The 19,114-nt window shown below is 53.3% G+C and overlaps 1 protein-coding gene across 1 annotated transcript; it reads left to right on the top strand.

Moving 5' to 3' along the window:
- Positions 1 to 10,909: 10,909 nt before the first annotated feature.
- Positions 10,910 to 18,560, top strand: LOC311194166 (uncharacterized protein C2orf72 homolog; the record flags this gene model as incomplete). Its single annotated transcript, XM_084267187.1, has 3 exons — positions 10,910 to 11,441; positions 14,543 to 14,659; positions 15,681 to 18,560. The coding sequence occupies 3 exons, from the start codon at positions 10,910 to 10,912 to the stop codon at positions 15,770 to 15,772; spliced, it is 741 nt and encodes a 246-aa protein (XP_084123313.1). The 3' UTR covers positions 15,773 to 18,560.
- Positions 18,561 to 19,114: the final 554 nt, after the last annotated feature.

Below are 19,114 nucleotides of genomic sequence, written 5' to 3' on the forward strand. Positions count from 1 at the left end.
TGTTTTATGTTTCTATTTTTATCCCCTCCACCTGTTTTGAGGGACTTGGTTCTTTTCCAGTAGCATATCAGCGTTCACAGCACAGGGAATGGAGCAGTGACCCTAAGCTAGATGATGAAATGGAGATGTGACCCCTGCTTTGCAAGGCGCTGGTAGAGCAGGCTACACTTCAAACTTAAATACCTGGCAGCCTTTACAGCGACTGTCACGGAGCCTGAATGGTTTGCAGGGCCAAACACTAATGTTTGTAAACTGTGCATGCAAGCTTTATATCAAACATGAGAAATACACTTTTACCTCCCTACTAGGGGGAAACTTGTTACTCCTGTTTGTGATGACTGTTGTTGAGACAAAACTCTGTAAGGGGACAGTAAATCCTAGCAGGTGCTAGCTCACATCTCAAAATAGCAGTTCTGCTAGAACCACAAAGAATGAGCCCATACGTACCTGGTTAGCACACGTGCCTGTGGCATCTGCTCCATGACTTAACGTGTTTCTATCACACAGCTCTAATGCTTGAGCGTTAATGCTTGCTGGCCAGCCTGGTCAGTGTGTCTAGTATGGGGTGGTGGGGATTTTTGCATTGCTGTATGGCTTTAATGAGTTCTTCAAGGTTTATTGAACAAGAAAGTAGTGAAAAAATTAAGTTAAAAATTCTTAAGGCACAAGTCTCAGTTTCTTAGTATGTCCCTCAAAATTATTGGATAGTTTTCAGGGAGGTTGTGGACAGGTGCAGGTTGGCATGGTTACTGCTGATGTCACAGTCCTCAATTGATGTGGCAGCACCCTGATTGGGTGGTGCCACTGATTGCACAGTCATTTGGGAAGCACTGGTTCCGTTGCCCAGTCATTCGGGAAGCATCCCTGGTGAGTGAGGCAGGTGAGTCGCTGCTCCCACCTTCCCTGGCTTCCTGCTGCCTGTGTGCGGCCTGGAGCCCTCCTGCCATGGGCTGGTAGCTCCTAACTGAGCTTCCTTCTGCAGGAGGTGGTGCAGTTGTGTGTTCAGGGTGCGTCACTGGGTGAGTTAAGAGCCCTGAATGGTAGTTCCAACAAAAAACTGGACTTGGCTACTCACCTCTGGTATGCGAGTTACTCGCCTGGACTGAGCTAATCCCGCAGCTGTCTGTGACAGCAGGAGAGCACCTGCAATGGAAAGCTGCAGGTTTAATGTGGAGCAAGAAATCTGGCTTGGGGCAACTGGGGCTGTAGGCTCTCACAAATACCAACAGGTTCTACACAGGACTGACAGAAGGATGGGGTGGAATGCAAGTGGAATTGCCAGTTTTAGGCATTACCAGAGGAACAGGAGGAAATTGGACTGTGACAGCAGGTCCATAGGACTGTGGTCCCTGTCACATGGTTGGATTCTACTGAGTGCTCTTGAGTTTGAAGCAAGATGCCTAAAAATACGGAATGATTCCTCGTCTTTGCCCTTTCATCTTTTTCTACTGTCCCAGACTGCTGAGGTGTGTGTAGAAGCTGCCTGTTCCCGGGAGGTCTAGCATCAAATAGCAGATGGCTACAATTTTTGAATCTCTTGTCAAAGCTCTGCTGTTCCACAGTCATTTGGTGTCACCAAAACCAGTGTGTTTGCTTGTACATGGTGGCTGCTGAGAGCAGCAGGCGTGACCTGTGCAACCCAAGCACCCCACAAACCCCTTCTGCTCCTTTCCCCAGCAGTGCAGTAAAACCCCTGGTGCAGGAGGCAGCCATGGCATTGGAGAAGCCCACTCTCCGCTCCTTTGTGGATGAAACCACCTGGGAGCTCTTCCACCTGCTGCACAGAGTGTCAAGGCAGAATGGACAGGTGGTGGTGATGGAGCTGGACAACGACAAAGCCCATGGGAAAGCTCCCTCGGTGCTGCTGGATTTTGCCCAAGACCTGTGCCACACACCTGACGTGAGGCCTAAAATACCCCAGGCGGAGACGACTGAAGAAGAGAATGAGGTTCAGCCACATCTGGTCTTTATGCTGTTGAATGCCACTATGCTGAAGCACCTCACGCGGAGGAATCACCTGGATGAGGCCCTCAGGGATGTAAGGAACCTCCTCCCCTGCCTGCCAGATGTGCTGGTGATTGTGATGATCCACGAAGACCCCCAGGAGCAGCTGGATGAGGCGGTGGAAGCACTTAGGAGAATGCAGTGTCTGCTGGACGGGGCCTTGCAACTGGTGGTGGAGACAGCAGTCTACATCCCAGGCCAGCCTGATGGCGCCCTGGATGCAAAAGCAGCTGCATGTAGAGCGCTGAGAGAAGTCTTAAACTTCCATGAAGGTATTCTGGGGCATAGCTAATCACAGGGGCAAGGGAGAAAGACAGAGGGGTTTTGGAAACACAAACATTCTCAGGGTGGGTCATGTAAGAGTCAGAGACAATGTAGATGAAAGACCTGGCTTGGTGGCCAGGTTTAGATACAGGAGGGAAAATAAGCTGGACTTTGCCAGTGATGTAAGAAAGAGAATGTGGGCTTAAGTGCTAGGATAGGGGTTGACAATGTAGCTTGAGCCACCTGTGTCCCCACTTCCAAGTTGGATGCTGGTGGCTCTTGCTCCTTGCCCCAAAACACATGTGGCTATGGAGGTGCTGCTCTGTGTAAGAACTGCAGTCCTGACTCCATCACTGGGGCCTTCTGCGATTGCATTAGCAGCTCCACCATCTCACTGACCCTGTGTTCTTCATTGGAGGGATGTGCCAACTTTTTTGGGTGAGCCTTAGGCCAAAGCTTTGACCAGGATGATGCTTGCTGTTCTCTCATGTGTGTTTCCTCCCCTAGAAGTCAACTTTCAGGGCTCGTTTACCGTTTCATTCCCAGAGTTCAGCTACTGCTGTTCTCTGCCTGAACACGTGCCACACGAAGTACCGGATACACCTGGAGAATGAGTTCCCTTGGGCAGCAGAATCTCACAGGTCAGTTTTAGCATGAGTCCCTGGATATCCCTCTGTAGAAGTGCTTTCCTCCTAGTACCTTGCACATCTGCCCAGTCCTCCTGCAGTATGTGGCTGCTGCCAGGCGGGGACACTGCTGCTTCAGCATCACACTGTCCTTGCTGCAAAGCTCAGATTTCCTTGCTGCGTTGGCTGAACAATCCACCCCAGGAAACCTATCAAAAAACACTGAGTTTCTGCTTTGGGTGAAATGTCTTGCTTGAATATCAAAATGTCCCTGAGAAACCTGCTGGGCTGTGCCCATGAAACCAGCTGCCAACAGAGGGAGTGAGAGCACCACCTGCCTCTGGATTTTAAGATTGGCCCAAAACTGAAGTAGAGGAAGAAATCCAGACGTAAGACCTAAGGTGGCTTTTTTTCCAGGAGAGCCTGAATGCAGGAGTCCTTGGTAGTTCTCAGCAGCACAAAGCTTCTGAAATTCCCCAGGGCTCTTTGTAGTCACAGGATGGTGCGTGCCCCCTCTGGCCTGTTGAACAAGGTGCCACACCAAGATGGTCGGTCTCCTCTTGCGCTGCTATTTGCCATTAGCGTGTTGGCCTTTCCTGAGACACTGTCCTCACACCAGAATCATAGAATGGTCCAGGTTGGAAGGGACCCCAAGAATCATAGAGCTCCAACCCCCTGCCACAGGCAGGGCCACCAGTCTCCAGACCTGGATCTAGACAAGGTTACCCAAGGCCCCATCCAACCTGGCCATGAACACCCCCAGGGATGGGGCATCCATCGCTTCTCTGTGCAGCCAGTCCCAGCACCTCACCACTCCCTCTGCAAAGAACTTCCCCCTAATATCTAATCTAAACCTTCCCTCCTTCAGTTTCAATCTGTCCCCCTTGTCCTGCCATTGTCTACCATTTTAAAAAGTTGATTCTCCTCCTGTTTCACTGCTCCCTTCGGGTACTGGAAGGCTGCCAGGAGGTCCCCCCGCAGCCTTCTCTTCTCTAGGCTGAACAAGCCCAGCTCCAGCTGGGGAGGTGCTCCAGCCCTCTGATCATCCTCATGGCCTGCTCTGAAGCCTCTCCAACAGCTCCACATCTTTCTTATATTGGGGCCCCCAGATCTGGACACAGTACTCTAGCTGGGACCTCATGAGAGCAGAGTAGAATGGTTGAAGGGTCCAGGGTGGGCTGTCTAAACCTGCTACACGGATCCCTGGGATCCTTCCCACCTGCCCTGATGGAAGGACTGTGGGTGGTTTGTGTGTGGCATGCTCTGCAGCTCACCATTCCATGGGCAGCCCCTGCAGACATGCCTGCTAGCTCAGGGTCCTCTTGTCCTTGCTGTCATTCACGCTGTGCTTTCATGCTTGCTGCCTGAGCAGCCCATGAAGGTCCTTCTCCTTCGGTACGACGGGTGAAAGAGGTTTGTTCCATCTTCACCCAGACTCTGCTGGGATCTGTAGATCAGGGTCTGAGTACTGGCTTATGGAGGTGTCAACACAGCTTTTGTGGGAACACTGAGAGTGGTGGGGGCTGAACCCTCAGCATGTATAGGGCTGGGAATCAGCCCAAGTGAGGATGGTCCTGGTCTGTCCCAAGTGCAGGCTGACCCTGCTGGGCCCTGCTGTAAATCAATCACCATTCCCTTCAAACTAGAGGCTCTACAAGTGAAGCAGCGTGGTTGTGCCCACTCTCCCTCATTCCTGGAAAAAACCTCTGCAGGTGCAACCCCGACATTTAGCCAGTTGCCCATTAAAGGGGCTACTGTGCAGAACTGACCTATGTACCAGTGGGAACCAGTAGACAGACAGCAGGTTGAATTACTGGGACTGGTTATTTTGGCTGGGAGGAGCTGTGGGAGCACTCGATTATTTCTGTTTCTAAGGTCAATGGTCCAAGAGCTGAAGTCATTTCCCATCCTCCCTGGGCACAGCACTGTGGTTAGCTGTGTGGGTTTGTACTGGGAAGTCATATGTATTTCTTTCTATATTTGTTTTTTACAGATCTTCTATCCACCTGAGATCTTCAGTCTATCCACCTGAGATCTTCACTATCACCAGGAGAAGTATTAAAAACCTGGTATTTATTAGACTTCCCTCTCTGTGTGTGTGTCTACTGATAAGTGTTAAAACTGTTCACCAGAGACTGAGAAACTCCATCTGCAGCCACAGGTTTGTGCAATACAGCACAGAACAGGGGGGATTTGAGGTTGTTACAGAGCCTCCAAACCAACATTCGTCAGGGAAGGGATCCTCCAGGGTTGGTGTGGTTTGGTTTCATTTGGGGGTTTGTGGTGGTTTGTTGGGTTTGGGGTTTGGTTTTGTCTTGGGTGGGTGGGGATTTTATTGGCAGGGTGCCCAAATATGGGTTCTTTCCACATCTTTGAGGACAGTGTGGCTTTACCAAGAAGCACAGCCTTGTTGTAGATATTTAGGTGGTGCTGGTGCTTGGTATATCTTGGATGGGGTGGTGGTGCTGTGAAGAAACCTGCTTTTAAAGGTCAAAGGGAAATGACCTTGCCCAGTTGTCTGAATGTAATTGCAAGAACCTGATTGCTCTGTTATGGAAGAGACTTTCCATGAACAATCCTGCACTTTAGATAACTTCCCACTTTCCTTAAGAGGACACTTAATTTTTATTGATCAAGCTAATGCAGAAATAGTTCCCTTGAGTCAATGCACCATGTGTACAGCTCAGGCTGTTTGTAAGTGCAGACTAACGTGGAGTTGGTGAGTTTTCATGCTATGACTCTGCTGCCAGGCTAGCAGGAGCACTGTGATCCAGCAAAGCAGGAACGAACTCTGCAGCTCAAGCCCAAAGACAAAACTCACCAGGAACAGAGGAGAACAACCTGCTCTGCTCAGCTGCCACTCCATGCTGTGAGAGCAGTGGGGAGGTGATGTCCAGTGGGCTTCTGGCATATGAGCATCTGAGTACTACCTCTTGAAGATGATCAAGAGAGCACCCGGGGCAAGCTTTGCCATCCAGAACAAGCTTTGCCCATCTCTGAAAGCCCCTTGCCCCACTCCTCACTGATCTGGTGCATTGTGCTTACATGCCAGGTCAAAGTCCAGTTGCCCTCTGGTGTGATCCCACAGCATGCCAGGAGGGCACCTCATCAGCTGGTTACCTGTGGTCTCTTTCAGGGCTCAACAGTGTCAAACCGGGCAGCTCCGAACTCACCAGCTCTGCCCGTCAGACCAGCTCCTGGAAAGCTGCTGGATCTGCCCTTTGGTTTTGCCTGAGAATCTGGGGGCTTGGCTCGTGCCAAGAAGGGGTTTGTGGGCAGGAGGATGAGAGGGAGGCAAAGGGGGCTGAGTTTACTGCACTGGTCCCCAGTCACTGTTTTGGGGGGACTTTGGAGCTTCAAACTGTTCTGATGTGTGTGCAAAGGGTAAGCACACAAAAAGCTGGACTGCTGCTATCAAAGGCACGTGTGCCCTGGGAAGAAATGGAGGCTGGTGGCTGCAAACAGCTATTCCTGGATCCTGTCATCAAATCAAAGGCAAAGGTCCAGCTGAGGCTCTGGCAGGACAGCCGGAAAAAGGCCAGCAGAGGCAGCTTGGTCCTTTGGTTTGATTTCTTGTCTGTTATCAGTCAGGTTTTGAATGTCTTTCCAGTGGAGGAACAAAGAGTGGTGCAGGCTGAGGGGCAGCTTTCATCGCTCTCCATGGAGACAGGCAAAGACATCCCTCCTACTGCGTGATCAGGTCTGCCCCAGCACCCTGGGATCTCCACACATGGGCCTGTGCCTGGTCCCTGGCTCTTCTTCAGAAATAGCTTCCCATGCCTCTCGGCCATCCCCAAAGGGATGGTGACTCACGAAAATGTAAGGAAACTTGGGACAAATGCAGCAATGGGCAGGATGAGGCACAGCTTCCAAAGGGAATGGGATCTCGGAAGGGAGAGGTGGGAACAGTTTGCAGTTCCCAGTCAGGAAATCAGGCTGTGTGCAGGGTGTCTGAGCCATGGCACAGCCAGGGACTTCCCAGCTTTATTTGCTTATGGGGTGTAACCTCTGCTGAGCAGAGCTCAGAGGGGTGTGAGACTTGGATGGATCCATGTCAGGGCTGAGCTGGCACAGGCTGCCAGGAGACCAAAACTGGGGCTGCCTCAGCTGTCCCTGGTGATGGCTGAGTCTGGGGCATGGGGACCTGGGACAGGACAAAGTCACCATCCAGTTTGGATTCAGGTGTGACTGAACAGAAAGGATCCCTGTCTGGTTCGATACAGTTCAAGGTTCAGTGGGTGGAAAGTGGGGAGGGATCTGAGGGACTGGAAAAGTTGAGGAGACTTTTGGGGAAGAGAGGTAGGAAGAGCTGTGGGGGACACAACAGGTGATGGGCTAGAAGGGGTTCTAGTGGGACTGGATGGTTCAGGGGAAGGGGTGTTTTCACTCAAAGTTGCGCCCTTCTACTACTTTGCAACACCCAAGAAGATCGCTGTGGATGAAGAGTTCAGTGTGTGCTGGTGTCCCCACAGCAGTGCTCTTGGTGGTAGCTGGTAGTGCTGCACAAGCACAGCAGATGCTCTCCAGAGTCTCATAACCATGGTGTGTTTTTCCAAAGCAGTCGGTTGGAGCAGGTTTCGAGAACAGGTGGGGAAAGAGCACTTGGGCAAAGGTTCCCTCAGGCTCAGCTTGTCCGCAGCCAGTTCCCGCTCCCAGATGGCTCAGAGGTTTTTCCCAGTGGCCCCATGGGTCACAGCAGCTCAGAGTCTGATGGTCCCACAGATTCCCTCCAGCTTCTTCAGCCTCTCTGTGCTCCTGTCATCAAAACTGGCACAGGAATCCTTTTTTTCCCCATCCTCTATCTATTCTCTCCAGAAGAAAGGTTAATCTTGGTAAATGCATCTCTTAAGAGGCCTAATCCAATGGACCTTTGATTTTGTTTAGACTTCAAGGCACTACTAATACATGATAAATGTACAAAGCATCTTCCTCCTTTGAAGTGCAAAGTGAGCAGATGTCGTGTTGGCTCTGAACAGCCGTGGGCATGCATAAGCGATGTGACTGCCCGCATTTAGGGCTATCTGTAGTGATTTCCTGCAAATGTGAGTGTCAGATGGGTGTTTGAAGGAGTGTCAGGACTTGTAAATACATCTGTGGTATTGCTCAGCTGTCTGCCAGAGCTCTGAAGTCGCTCTGCTGGGGACTACAAATACTGCTGAGCTCATGACTGCCTCTCTACTCTTTGAGCTGTACCTCTTTAAGTAATGCAAAGGAAGATAAAAGTTGTATTTGCTATAAGATCTTACCTCTGTTAATGTATAAAGAAATGTAAACAAGGTTGTTTGGGTATTGTGGGTGACATTCACCTCTCTGACCAGCCTCTGCTGGTGATGGTACATGTGTACCCAAAACTGACCAGACAATTGCAGTGGCCACGAAGACCGGCTCTATCTGGTCCCAAATATTAGTTTTTAGAGGCTGTGCTGGCAGTTTAAACATCGGGGCCACTGCAAAGAACTAGCCAGTGGTTTTCCTCCTGGCTGAGTCAGGACGATTGTTTCAAGTTTTTCTGTGTCTTCTCTGCAGGAATCACCACCACAGATGTGAAGGAGGGACTTGCCCATTTGAAAGCCCACTTCCCAAAGCACCTGGGGGTCTCTGCCTGAGCCACTGACACAGGGCTGCTTGAAAAGAGCCCTGTGAGACCCGTGCTGTAATGGTCTTTGCACATCAGACCGAGTATAACGGCCACCATCCCACCACAGGCTGCTCATGGAGGTCAGACATGCTGTGGGTCTTCTCATGGCAGTTTACAGGGAGCATCCTGCCTCCTTGGAACCAGCTTCAAGAGAGCTGGGCTTCCCCGATCAGACTGGCCAAAGCAAGTGTCTATCTCTGGCTTGTGCCTTGCAGGGAGCAGCCGAAGTTGATGGTGCCTCTTCCCAGAGACCTTCTGCTTGTGACTGGCCTAAGAATAAATCTGTGTGAGGGCTGTACCCGAAATTCTGTAGCTGGGGAAAGCATGAGCAGAGAAACCCCAAGGCGAGGGCTCCTGGGGACCAGTGCCTGCTCCTGTCCCCTCTTGCTGCTGCTGGCACAGCTCGTGGCACTGGTTACACCCAGGGCTTTTCTCCATGGGACCATGAGCAGGATTCCAAACAGGAGAAAAAAACCCTTGCAAATACAAAATGTGAGCAACACCAAGTCCAGGCCTGGCTATTGAATTATGTTTGACTTTGTAGCCCCACCACGTTGAGAGCTGCTCTCAGGGCCACCAAACTGGCATGGAAGCATGAGCTCTTCCAACAGCAGACCCTGATCTTTGGATGAGGACCCTCATCTTTCTGTTTCATCTTCCTCCAGGTTTCTTACATGCATTTGTCAAGGAGTAAATTAATTTTGCTAGGACCCAAGGCAGAAAGTTTCCCTGAAAGCCCTGTCTGGGCTGTCCAGTGTTTGCTCAGTCTGGCACAGCAGGGAGAAACCTTTTCCTGGCTTAAAATCAGTGGCACAGAGTGGCCTTCCTGAGCTGCCACACCTCCCTTGTGCCTGGGGACCAGGCTGTGGCACATCCCCTCCCAGCGGTGACTGCTGACATGCTGGGCTCTGGGGACAGTGGCCAAGGTGACAGACAGAGAGCAGGCATGCTGGCTCAGCTGCCTTCTTGGCACAAGAGTGTGCCCCAAAGCACATGTGGGGAATCACAGTGGATGCAGAGCAGGTACACGGATTTCAGCTCTGCTTTCATTCCCGGTGTTTGTGGAGCCTTCCCACACCCACCCCACAGAGGTGGTTTGGCTCCAAACAGCCTCAGAGAGCGACTGGCCAAGGTGACTCCAGCCGTTTGCACCTTTGAGCTGTTTATCCCTCTTCTAGTGATAAGACATTACGTGTTCTGAGGATCCTGTTCTGATGTGGAACAGGAGAAGTATTTACCGTGTGCCATGGATTGGAGCTTCCTGGTTTGTCTGTGAGGCACACGGACACCAAGCGACTGCCAGGGCCGGGCACAGTGGGTGCCACCACGTGGCTTTCATTGACCAGCAGAGCCAGCCCGTGGGGTGCAGCCTCTTCCTGCGCCGGGGCTGCGTAACGTCTGCCGGCTCCGAAGCTCTGACTATCGCTCCATGTAAACAGCTTGTGCTCTGACAGGACGTGTGTGTCACTGCAGAGCTCTGCTGGTGCTGGTGGGGCTGTGTGGAAGGGTATGGATGAGGTGTTTGTGGAGGGGAAGCCAGAGGAGACTGGCTTGGGAAGGGACTTGGATTTACAGCGTGTGGGGTGGGGGCTGCAGCTTGGCTTTGCAGAGCTTCTGCAGCTTTGCACTTGTGCACAACTTGGCCTTTCAGGAGGTGATTGTTTCCCAAAGGGTGGTGTAAAGTGGCTGTAGCCTGGCCAGGGTGTGCAGAAGCGTTGTGCCTCCTATGGCACACCATGGCTGCAGAGGCCACTCCGTAACTGTCCTGGGGTATGGTGTGTCATAGAATCATAGACTGGTCTGGGTTGGAAGGGACTCCAGGGATAGTAGAGCTCCAACTCCCTTGTCACAGGCAATGCCACCAACGTCCAGGCATGATGTAGGCAAGGTTGCCCAGCTGCTCCTCTATCAAGGCTTTGTGTGTCCCACCTTGCAGTCAGCACAACCTTCCCTCATCTCTCTCTCAGCTTCCCAGCCTCTCCACGGCGTGTTTGCTGCCTGAATTTTATCTCCTCCGCAGTGGTGACAGGACCAGCCTCGCAGGGAGCCCGTGCAAGCGCTCCGGGGCTGGCTGCATGGTAGATCGGGGGTTCCCGGGGCCCCTCTATGTGCTGCACCCACCCGGCGGCAGGCAGGGGCTGTGCACCGGAGGGAGTTGGGGGGGTGCCGCGGGCCGCCTTAGGTGGGACAGCGGGGGTATCGGTGACACCCCGTGACACCCTGCCGCCAGCCCTCTGATGCCGGGTACGGGACGGGGATAGCGCAGGGTGCGAGGGACCGGTGCCGGGGGCGGGCGGCAGGGCCAGTGGGCGGCGCGGTGCCGGGGGCGGTGCGCGGTGCCGGGCAGCGTGCGCGGCGGCGGCGGCGGCGCCGGGGGATGGCGGCGGCGGCGGAGCTGCAGGAGCTGCGGGCGCTGGTGGAGGGGGCGGGCGGGCGGCGGGCCGTGCTGCTGGTGGCAGAGGTGGCGGACGGGCCCCCGGCGGCGACCACGCTGGCAGCCTTCGCCCGCGACCTCCTGGGCGACGAGGCGCCGCCGGGCCCGGAGCCGGCGTGCCGGGACCGGCGGCGGGCTGACGGGGGGCGGCGGGAGCTGGTAGCGCGGCTGCTGCTGGTGCTGTGCCGCGGCGGGGCGGCGCGGAGCCGCGGGGCCCGGGCCCGCCTGCGGGAGATGGTGCGGGACGTGCGCGGCCGCCTGCCCCCGGCGCCGCCGCCCGCCGTCGTCGGCGTCCTCCTGCCCGGCGGGGACGGGGAGGACGCGGCGGTGCTGGACGCCACGCTGAGGCGGCACTTCCCGGCGCCGGGCACGGTGCAGGCGGCCCGGTACATCCCCGGCAGCCCCGCCGCCCTCCGCGACTGCCGCGCCGCCGCCTGCCGCGCCCTCCGGGCCGCCCTGCAGCACCCCCCAGCAGGTACCGGGGTGGGGGACGGGACACCGGCCGGGGGGCAGCGGGCGGCCGGGCCGCCCCCTCCCTTTCTCGCTCAGGGGCCAGGGGCTTTTACGATGGGATTTGCTCCGTTTCCCTGTGGGATCTTCCTCTTCTCGGTGGGATCTACCTCTGCACCGGTGGGATCTGGCTTTTCCCAATGGGAGCTCCCCATTCCTGATGGGATCCTCCCACCCACCCCAATGGGATCTGGCTTTTCCCTTTGGGATCTAACCATTCCCAATAGGATCTTTCCTCCCACCCAGTGGGGTCTGGCATTCCCTAGTGGGAGCTTGTTTATGCTTGTGGGCTCAGAGCCTCCCCAAAAGGATCCACCTTTTCCTGACAGAGTTCCCAGACTTGACAGCTGGGAAGGACAAACTTCCCAGCAGGTTGGGAAGCACATGAGCAGCTCTTGGATAGCAGATGTGGTGGCTGACAGCTGTGACGTGGTGGCCATCCATGCTTTTGGATCTGTGTTCTCGGGGATGCAGGATTCAGGGCTCAGCCCTTGCTGGAGGGCACATGACCTTCCTGCAGGAGGAAGGTGTTTGTGCTGGCTTTGCATGATGAATGAGAGCAACAGCAAGTGGGTGTTTGGGTTTAAAACCACAGGCTGTCAGTGACTAGCTTAAGCAACATGAGGATGACAGGGTGAAAGCTGGATGTCAAACAGGCCTTGAGGCACAGGACTTGCCCTGGGGTGAAAGCCGAGTCGTATTTATGTGCAGTCACAGGTGGGTGACAGCTGGGCAGGCTCAGCCACAGAAAATAGCCTGGGCTCGTTTTGATCTTTGGCACTGCCTGGCATGGGACATTTGCCTTTCCTCCTCCCTCCTCCCTTCTTTCATTTTTTTCTCCACTTTTCCCTTGCTCCCCATCATTTCCAGGGACTCTGGTTTCTGCTGCATTGCTGCCTGTATCCCAAGGGGTTCTGGCACTTGCCTGCAACACCACATTAACAGGGTCCTCTGGGACCCCTGGGACATGGGCATAGTTGGCTGCAGCTCAGTCCAGAATCCAGAATCTGACTGTTGAGAAGCTTTGAGATTGCCAGGACCCACTGCAACGGTTCAGGGCTGTCTTCTGCCAACTCTTTGTACCGAGGCATGCACGATCCCCCTTCCAGCTTCTCTCCTTTGGCATGCTTTGGCCCTCCTCACATTGTTCATGCTGCAAGAATTTCTGGTGTGTTCCCATATACTGGTGTCTCCTCCAGTTCTTGTTGCAGCAGCCTGCTGGGACAGAAGCTGCAGAGGCAGGAAAACATCCCTGCATATGTGACCTTTTTCTACCTCACTACATGGCTGGTGGTTGCCTCAGTATATGTATCTTTGTGGCTTTGTCCTTCCTGCAGACATGGGAGCAGCACAGCAGCAGGGAGAGAAGGCGAGCAGAAAGAGCCAGAGCGGGTGTCACAGCCTGTTTGTGTGTGTGCTCTATTAGCATGGTGGGTAGGAGGACTCAGTGTGTTGCTTTAATTAACCTCTGATGCGCTGCGTGGTGCTATTAGTCATGTAAGTGTCCCAGGATCTGCACATATAATGAGGATGCTCATCAGCTGCAGGCTCCAGCCTTAGGCAGGGGCAGCTTCTTTCTGTTCCCCAGCGAGCACCGTCCTCCGAAATCTCCATGTGACCCAAGGGATCCCAAGTGGAGCTGTGCCTCTGGAGACGTGGGGACCTGGCAGTACCAGGCACCAGCTTCACTGCAGCCTGGACTCCTTTGCCCCGTGGCTTGCTGTACAAGCAAAGCACAAGGGGAATAATATCTAGTGTCATGTGAGGGAGGGCTGTAGGAAGGATGGGCGTGGAGCTGCAGAGCACCCCGCAAAGCAGGTTCTAGGGATGCTACCATAAAGATGTCCTTGGTTGGGGATGAGCTTGTCCTGTTTCCCCTCTTGGCTTTGAAAAGGGCTTGTGCTAAGCTGGCAAAAGATGCTCTTTCATCTGGATAAGGATGCTGGGGACTGTACCGAGAGTAAGGCTCTGTGTAGGCTTTGCCCTTTTTATTTAAGCCCAGCCTCAAAGCCTCTTTGCCTTCCACACACGGCTGCTCAGCTCTGCCTGTGACAGTTGCTCTGGAGTTGCAACCCCCTCATGCTGGGAATGTCCTGGATACTGTTATTCACATGGCAAGCTGGGACAGGGATCACAGTGGGTTTCCTGCATCTCTGGGGGCTAAGCAGAAACGCTCTGGGCTGCTCCCCTGTCACACCTCAGTGGTGCCCAGAGTCCCGGTGTGCTGTGAGAAAGGGATGTGTTTGTGGCAGGAGTTTTTGGTCTGTTGACTGGCAGGAAACTGCCACTGCAAACCCTTTGGTGTCGCAACGGTTTGATAAGCTGAAGGACACTGAAGTGGTTTATTAGTCATTATCCAATTAGGAGGTGAAAGGCTGGATGATCTTTCAATGGAGATGCTGAACTGCTGTTGTTGGGAACCACATAAAATACACTGGTGTAGTGCTTTACAGGCTGCCCTAGTGCTTTACTATATGGCTTGTAAGCCTGTAGTAACTCGCTGTGACCTTTGCTTCCTCCAGAATAAATACTGTACATGGATGGAGGCCACGTGCCCTCTGCCTTCTGTGAGCAGTCACAGCTTGGTTTAGTTTTTCAATGAGCTGCAAGTCCGTGTGTCCAGGAGGTCCCCTCAGGAGGGAGGAATCGCTCACTGAAGCGGGGAGCAGTAAATGGCTTGGTGTGGCAGGAGCTGTGTGATCACACAAAGGCAGACTGCCTTCTGCAGGAATGCCCTAACCAGGCCAGGCCCCAGCCTCGCCGGCTGAGCTCCTGCCAGGGTTCCTGCTCTGGGCTGCCACGTCCAGGGTGGGTTTGGCAGCAAGGTGGCAAAGTACAAACCAACACTGGGGACGCGTTTCCAGGGGAGCAGAGAGGTTTCAGCCTGAAATAAGGATTGCCAGGAGATGCTCTGTGCTTCCCAGGGGTGGGCTCTGTGGAGCAGACCCAGTTCTGCTGTGATGAGTCGGGCTGGTGGAGGGGAAATGTGAATGAGCAGTGGGGAGGCGGGGGAGCTGCAGGGCTTACCTACTGCTGGTCTGAACTCATCTTCTCTGGTTTATCCAGAAGAGGGGAAAGACAGGGAGAGCTGGAGGCTCCCACCCTTCTTGCAGTGCATTTCTTGGAGCTGGAGGAGCCAGAGAACAGGTCACGAAGCAAAAGCTGCAAACAACATTCATGAAGGTATGTATGCCCAGCTCCCTCCCTTGTACTTCTGCTCTGACTGTCACAGGTTCCTCACCAGCTCCTGCTGCTCCTGGTGCCCATACCCTTTGCTTATGATCTCCTATTTCCAGCTCTGTAGCTGGTGTCTCTTCCCTGGCTGTGTGTGGTTTGGCCAGAACCTGAAGAGAAGCAGCACACATCTGGCTGCTGTGTGGCTGTTTTCTGATCTTGTCTAAATAAAACTATGCTGGGTCCGGTGCCTAACCCCACCCCTGGGAGCCCTGCTGAACTGGCTGCTTTTTGCCAGAGTTTCCAGCAGCAGAACTCCTGGCTGTCTAAACAATGAACTGGAAGCATCACCTTGATATTGTTTCTGCAAACATGGCTGGAAGGAGCAGTCCCAAAACACTTACACTTGGGGCTGGCAGGGAAGAGGATGAGGGTAGCAGTCAGCCTTGGGATCCCTGGTTGTAAAGGAAACTGTTAAGGTAACAGATAGCCGTGTGTTCAGCCTTGGCTGTACCCTTGGCACTCCTGCTTGCATTTCCCTGCAGTGATTTACTTTTTGCACAAGTGTCCCCACGCAGGAGGCTACAGAGTGCGTGGTGTGGAGATCCTGACTGCTCTGCGGAGCGTGTAGAGGAGGGGCAGCTCCTTTGCTGTAAACAGAAAACAGAGAAAACACCTGAAATGGCCACTTTATGCAGCTTTGAGATGTCCTCTGGGATCAGAAAATCTACAGGCTTGATCTTGCTGTCAGTGCCAGGCAGGTGATGCCTCGTGGCCATGCAGCTTGCCCTGAGACTGCTGTGACTGGAGGAGGCCAGGGAGCAGGGCCCTGTGCTCCTTCACTCATAGCTCACCCCTGTCTGTTGGAACAATGTTGAGTTTGTAAACCAAAACTAGAATCAGTTACGAAAAACATGAGCTGTGCTTAGGTTGTGAGTATATATCAATGCTTCCTTTTCATCTGAAGCTGCACCTGCATGAAGAAGGGTTCCCATTCAGATCTCCCTTGGCCTCTCTCTGCTCTTTGCAGATGACCCGCAGGACCCTGAGGAAGAAGTGGCTCTGACCAGCCTGACCCCCAACGGAAATTGTGAGGAAGCTGCTGGAGACACAGGCACCTAGAGCTGCTGGGTGCTCAGCACAGACCACGTCTCAGATCTGCCTGGTGGATTTGGAGCACTAGGAGGAGGAGCTGGTGCACACCCGCTCACCCTCTCCTCTGAGGACGCGCTGCTCAGGGAGAAGCTGCTTGGATTAACTTGTCAGAGTCTTCTGTAGCTGCCAACATCCTCAGAGGTCTGTGCCAGAGCAGTGTCCCCTGCTGCACCCTGCTACCCTGGGGTGTCTGGAGCTGCTGACGGACACTGCACTTCTGAGAAGCTCTTTGGGGGTGTATCTCATGCCCTGAGCAAGATGATGTGGGGACTTTGGGTGTGAAGCGCAGCTGCTTGCTTGACGAAAGAGGAATGCTTTCTAATTCTGAGCAAAGTTCCCTACTGAGATTGCTGGGGGTGGCCTCCTTGGCAGACAGATTCTGCTGCCCTGTTTTCCTGCTTTATTGATTCTCTGAAGTTCCTGCCCTCTCCCCGATCAGGAAAAAAAACAAAACAAAAGACAAATAACCCGTCAGCATGGAGACTGCAGTGGGACTAAGTATGAGGTTGCAGCTCTACCACGTACTGAAAAGCCTTGTGTGTAACTCTGTAGTGTGAAGAATTCAGTAACAGCCCACGCTGGGCAACAAGGATAACACAAAGATGCTGATAGCTGATAGCTGGAGCAGAGTGTGGTTTGGGAGCGGGATCCATCCCTCTGGCATGTCCTGGTGCTGGCTGACTGGTGGACTGCCTGGGTTGGAGGGTGGCAGATGGACACTATGGTGTGGCTGATGTGTTGTGGGAGAAGCCCACCTTACCTGGGACGTCTCCACAGCTGTGAGGTGGTGGGGCTTGGAGGTGGCCTTCAGCCTTCCTCTCAACAAGACACAGCTGCTTTGTAAATAAATACAAAGATAGAAAAAGAACTTATTTAAGTCCCAAAGGGCTTCCTGTGGGGAAACACAATTAATTATAAACCCTTGGTTTATGAGGAATATTAGTATAAAGGCAGGAATACCTTTTTAAATGGATTTTACCTTAATGCAGCAGAAACCAGGTCTTGCTTTATTTTTAACACAAGCTGGATTGGTTTGGGGCTGGCTGTCCAAGCTCCTTTGGAGTTTCAGGCCAGAAACTTGAGACCATCAAGTCCTTGCCTACCTCTTCTCTGGGTTAGCTGCTGCATTACGGCAGCACGTCCTCCATGAACGTCTGTCCCTTCTCATGCTCCTTTTTTCCCCGTGGCAGCTGAAGTGTCTGCAGTCCTGCCAGCTCCAGCCAGTACCCTCTCCCAGCAGTGTGCCTTCAGCATCTCTCTAGCTCTTACCTGGAGTAGGGGATGGCTTTTTACCTAGCTCTGCTCATGATCATCGGTATTTTTCAACAAAACAGTGTTCCATCTGTGCCTCAGTTTCCCCTACAGCAACGCCTACCTACCTCACTGGAGTAATGAAGGTAACACTGGAGCATATTTAAGCAGGTCTTGGGTTTAGAGACTGTCCCCTTTGTGATGGTGCTTTGCCCTTTTGGCTGGGAGAGGGCAGCTGAGGGTGTCCTGGGCACGCTGGCAGGGTCAAGTGGGAGAGGTGGAGAGTATTCCCAGGTGTGCTCAGCAAGTCACTGTGTTACCACCTTGTTTGTGGGAATGTGTTGGGAAAGTTAGGCTTGGTCTACACAGGAAAACTTACCTGAAATGCAGCCTGTAGCTGCTCCCTAAGAAGGTGGGAGGAAGGGGGTAGGTGAATACCAAGTCCCTGTGAGCAGGGTTTGGGGAAGCACATATCACACAGAATCACAGACCGGTGGGGGTTGTAAGGGACCTCTGGAGACCACCCAGTCCCACCCCCTGCTAAAGCAGGGTCACCTAGAGCAGGCTGCACACCATCATGTCCAGGTGGGTTTTGAATGTCTCTGGAGAAGGAGACTCCACACGGTCTCTGGGCAGCCTGTCCCAGGGCTCTGTCAGCATCTCTTCACAGCAGAAACTCTTCCCTGTGTGGGTGTGGGCTGGGGAGAGTGAGGATGGACCCAGGAGGCAGCTGACATTGGCGGAGCGTGTTGCTCTGCAGAAGACCAAACTGTCTCTCCTTCCAGCCTGCAGGAGTCCTGTAGGATTCCTTTCCTTAGGACCAGGTGGAAAATACACATGTAACCAAATGTAATTTGAAGTCTCTTGGTGTGGGTGGCTGTACTCATGGTCCCGGGGTTCAGCAGGGAGTAAGTGCATCTTAGTGAGGTGAAGGTGTCCTCCTGCTCTGTCCCTGGCATGAGCACCTGGGTCTGCTGAGCGGGGGGGTCCCTCCTCCAGTCCTGGCAGCAGAGCCCAGGTCACTGGTCAGTTAGGTACTTTCCCCATAAAGCCCTGGGTAAGGTGGGCTGGGCTTGGGCTTGACAGTGTGATCCAGTTAATCTTTCTTTTCTTGCAGTGTTTGGCCTTTCCAGCCTAGAATTTACCAATGACCAGGTGGCCCGAGAGCACAGATTTGCCATTAAACCCCAGTGTTACAAATCCAATCTATTTATTTACTGGTGGTTTTTAAAGTAAATCATTGAAACTGACCCTTGCAGTGAGACTTCTGTGGATGCAGATGAACTGCCTGGGGCTTAGCTGGTGCGAGTGGCAATACTTTTGACCAAAGCTGTTGTTTTCCATTGTCTGAGGAGCAGAAGTGACTTGAATTCTTTTATCTTTTTTTTTTTTTACTAGCTGAGCACACAGAGGCCATGTTTTACATGTTTAATTGCTTTAATAATGTAAGAGCCCTGTTACTTTAGGTGCTTGCTGTAAATAATAAACACATCTAATTTCTGGATTGGAACGTGCTTCCATTTGGGTTTTGTTTGCTGTGGTGTGAACCTTACAGTAGTGTCATGTGTGGCTTTAACTGGTATTTCTCTCAGTTCAAACAGAAGGTATATTGGGAGGGGATGGAAGTGACCCAAGTGTACGGTACCCAGATCAAGCTGCTCACCTGTGGACAGTGGGAAGGCTGGGAGTCTCTGTTGTGTGAGAGAGCGGGGCTGAGCTTCATGGGTAAGGCTCTGGTAGCTTCCATTAACAATGTTAGTTAGCTGAGGCCATTAGGTTGCCTTGAGGAATTCAAGCCTCTGATAAAGTAGGAACAGGTGGAAACCAATGCCACCGAAGCTGGGGTGCTCTGACTCTCCCTGGGCAGCACCATCGCTGCTGAGCTGGACTCTCCTTGGTGCGAATCCACCAGCCTGAACAGCCCATCTGTGTGCGCTGGCACCAAAGCAGGAGCCCAAAGGGCTCTGTGCTCCTCTGCGAACGGAGCATCTCTGGGTACACACGTGTGGGGGAGAACCGGGCACTGCCCTGTGCTGCCAAGCGACGGGCGGGGAAGCG

The sequence above is a fragment of the Gallinula chloropus genome (assembly GCF_964237585.1).
Source record: "Gallinula chloropus genome assembly, chromosome: 8".
Classification (NCBI taxonomy): domain Eukaryota; kingdom Metazoa; phylum Chordata; class Aves; order Gruiformes; family Rallidae; genus Gallinula; species Gallinula chloropus.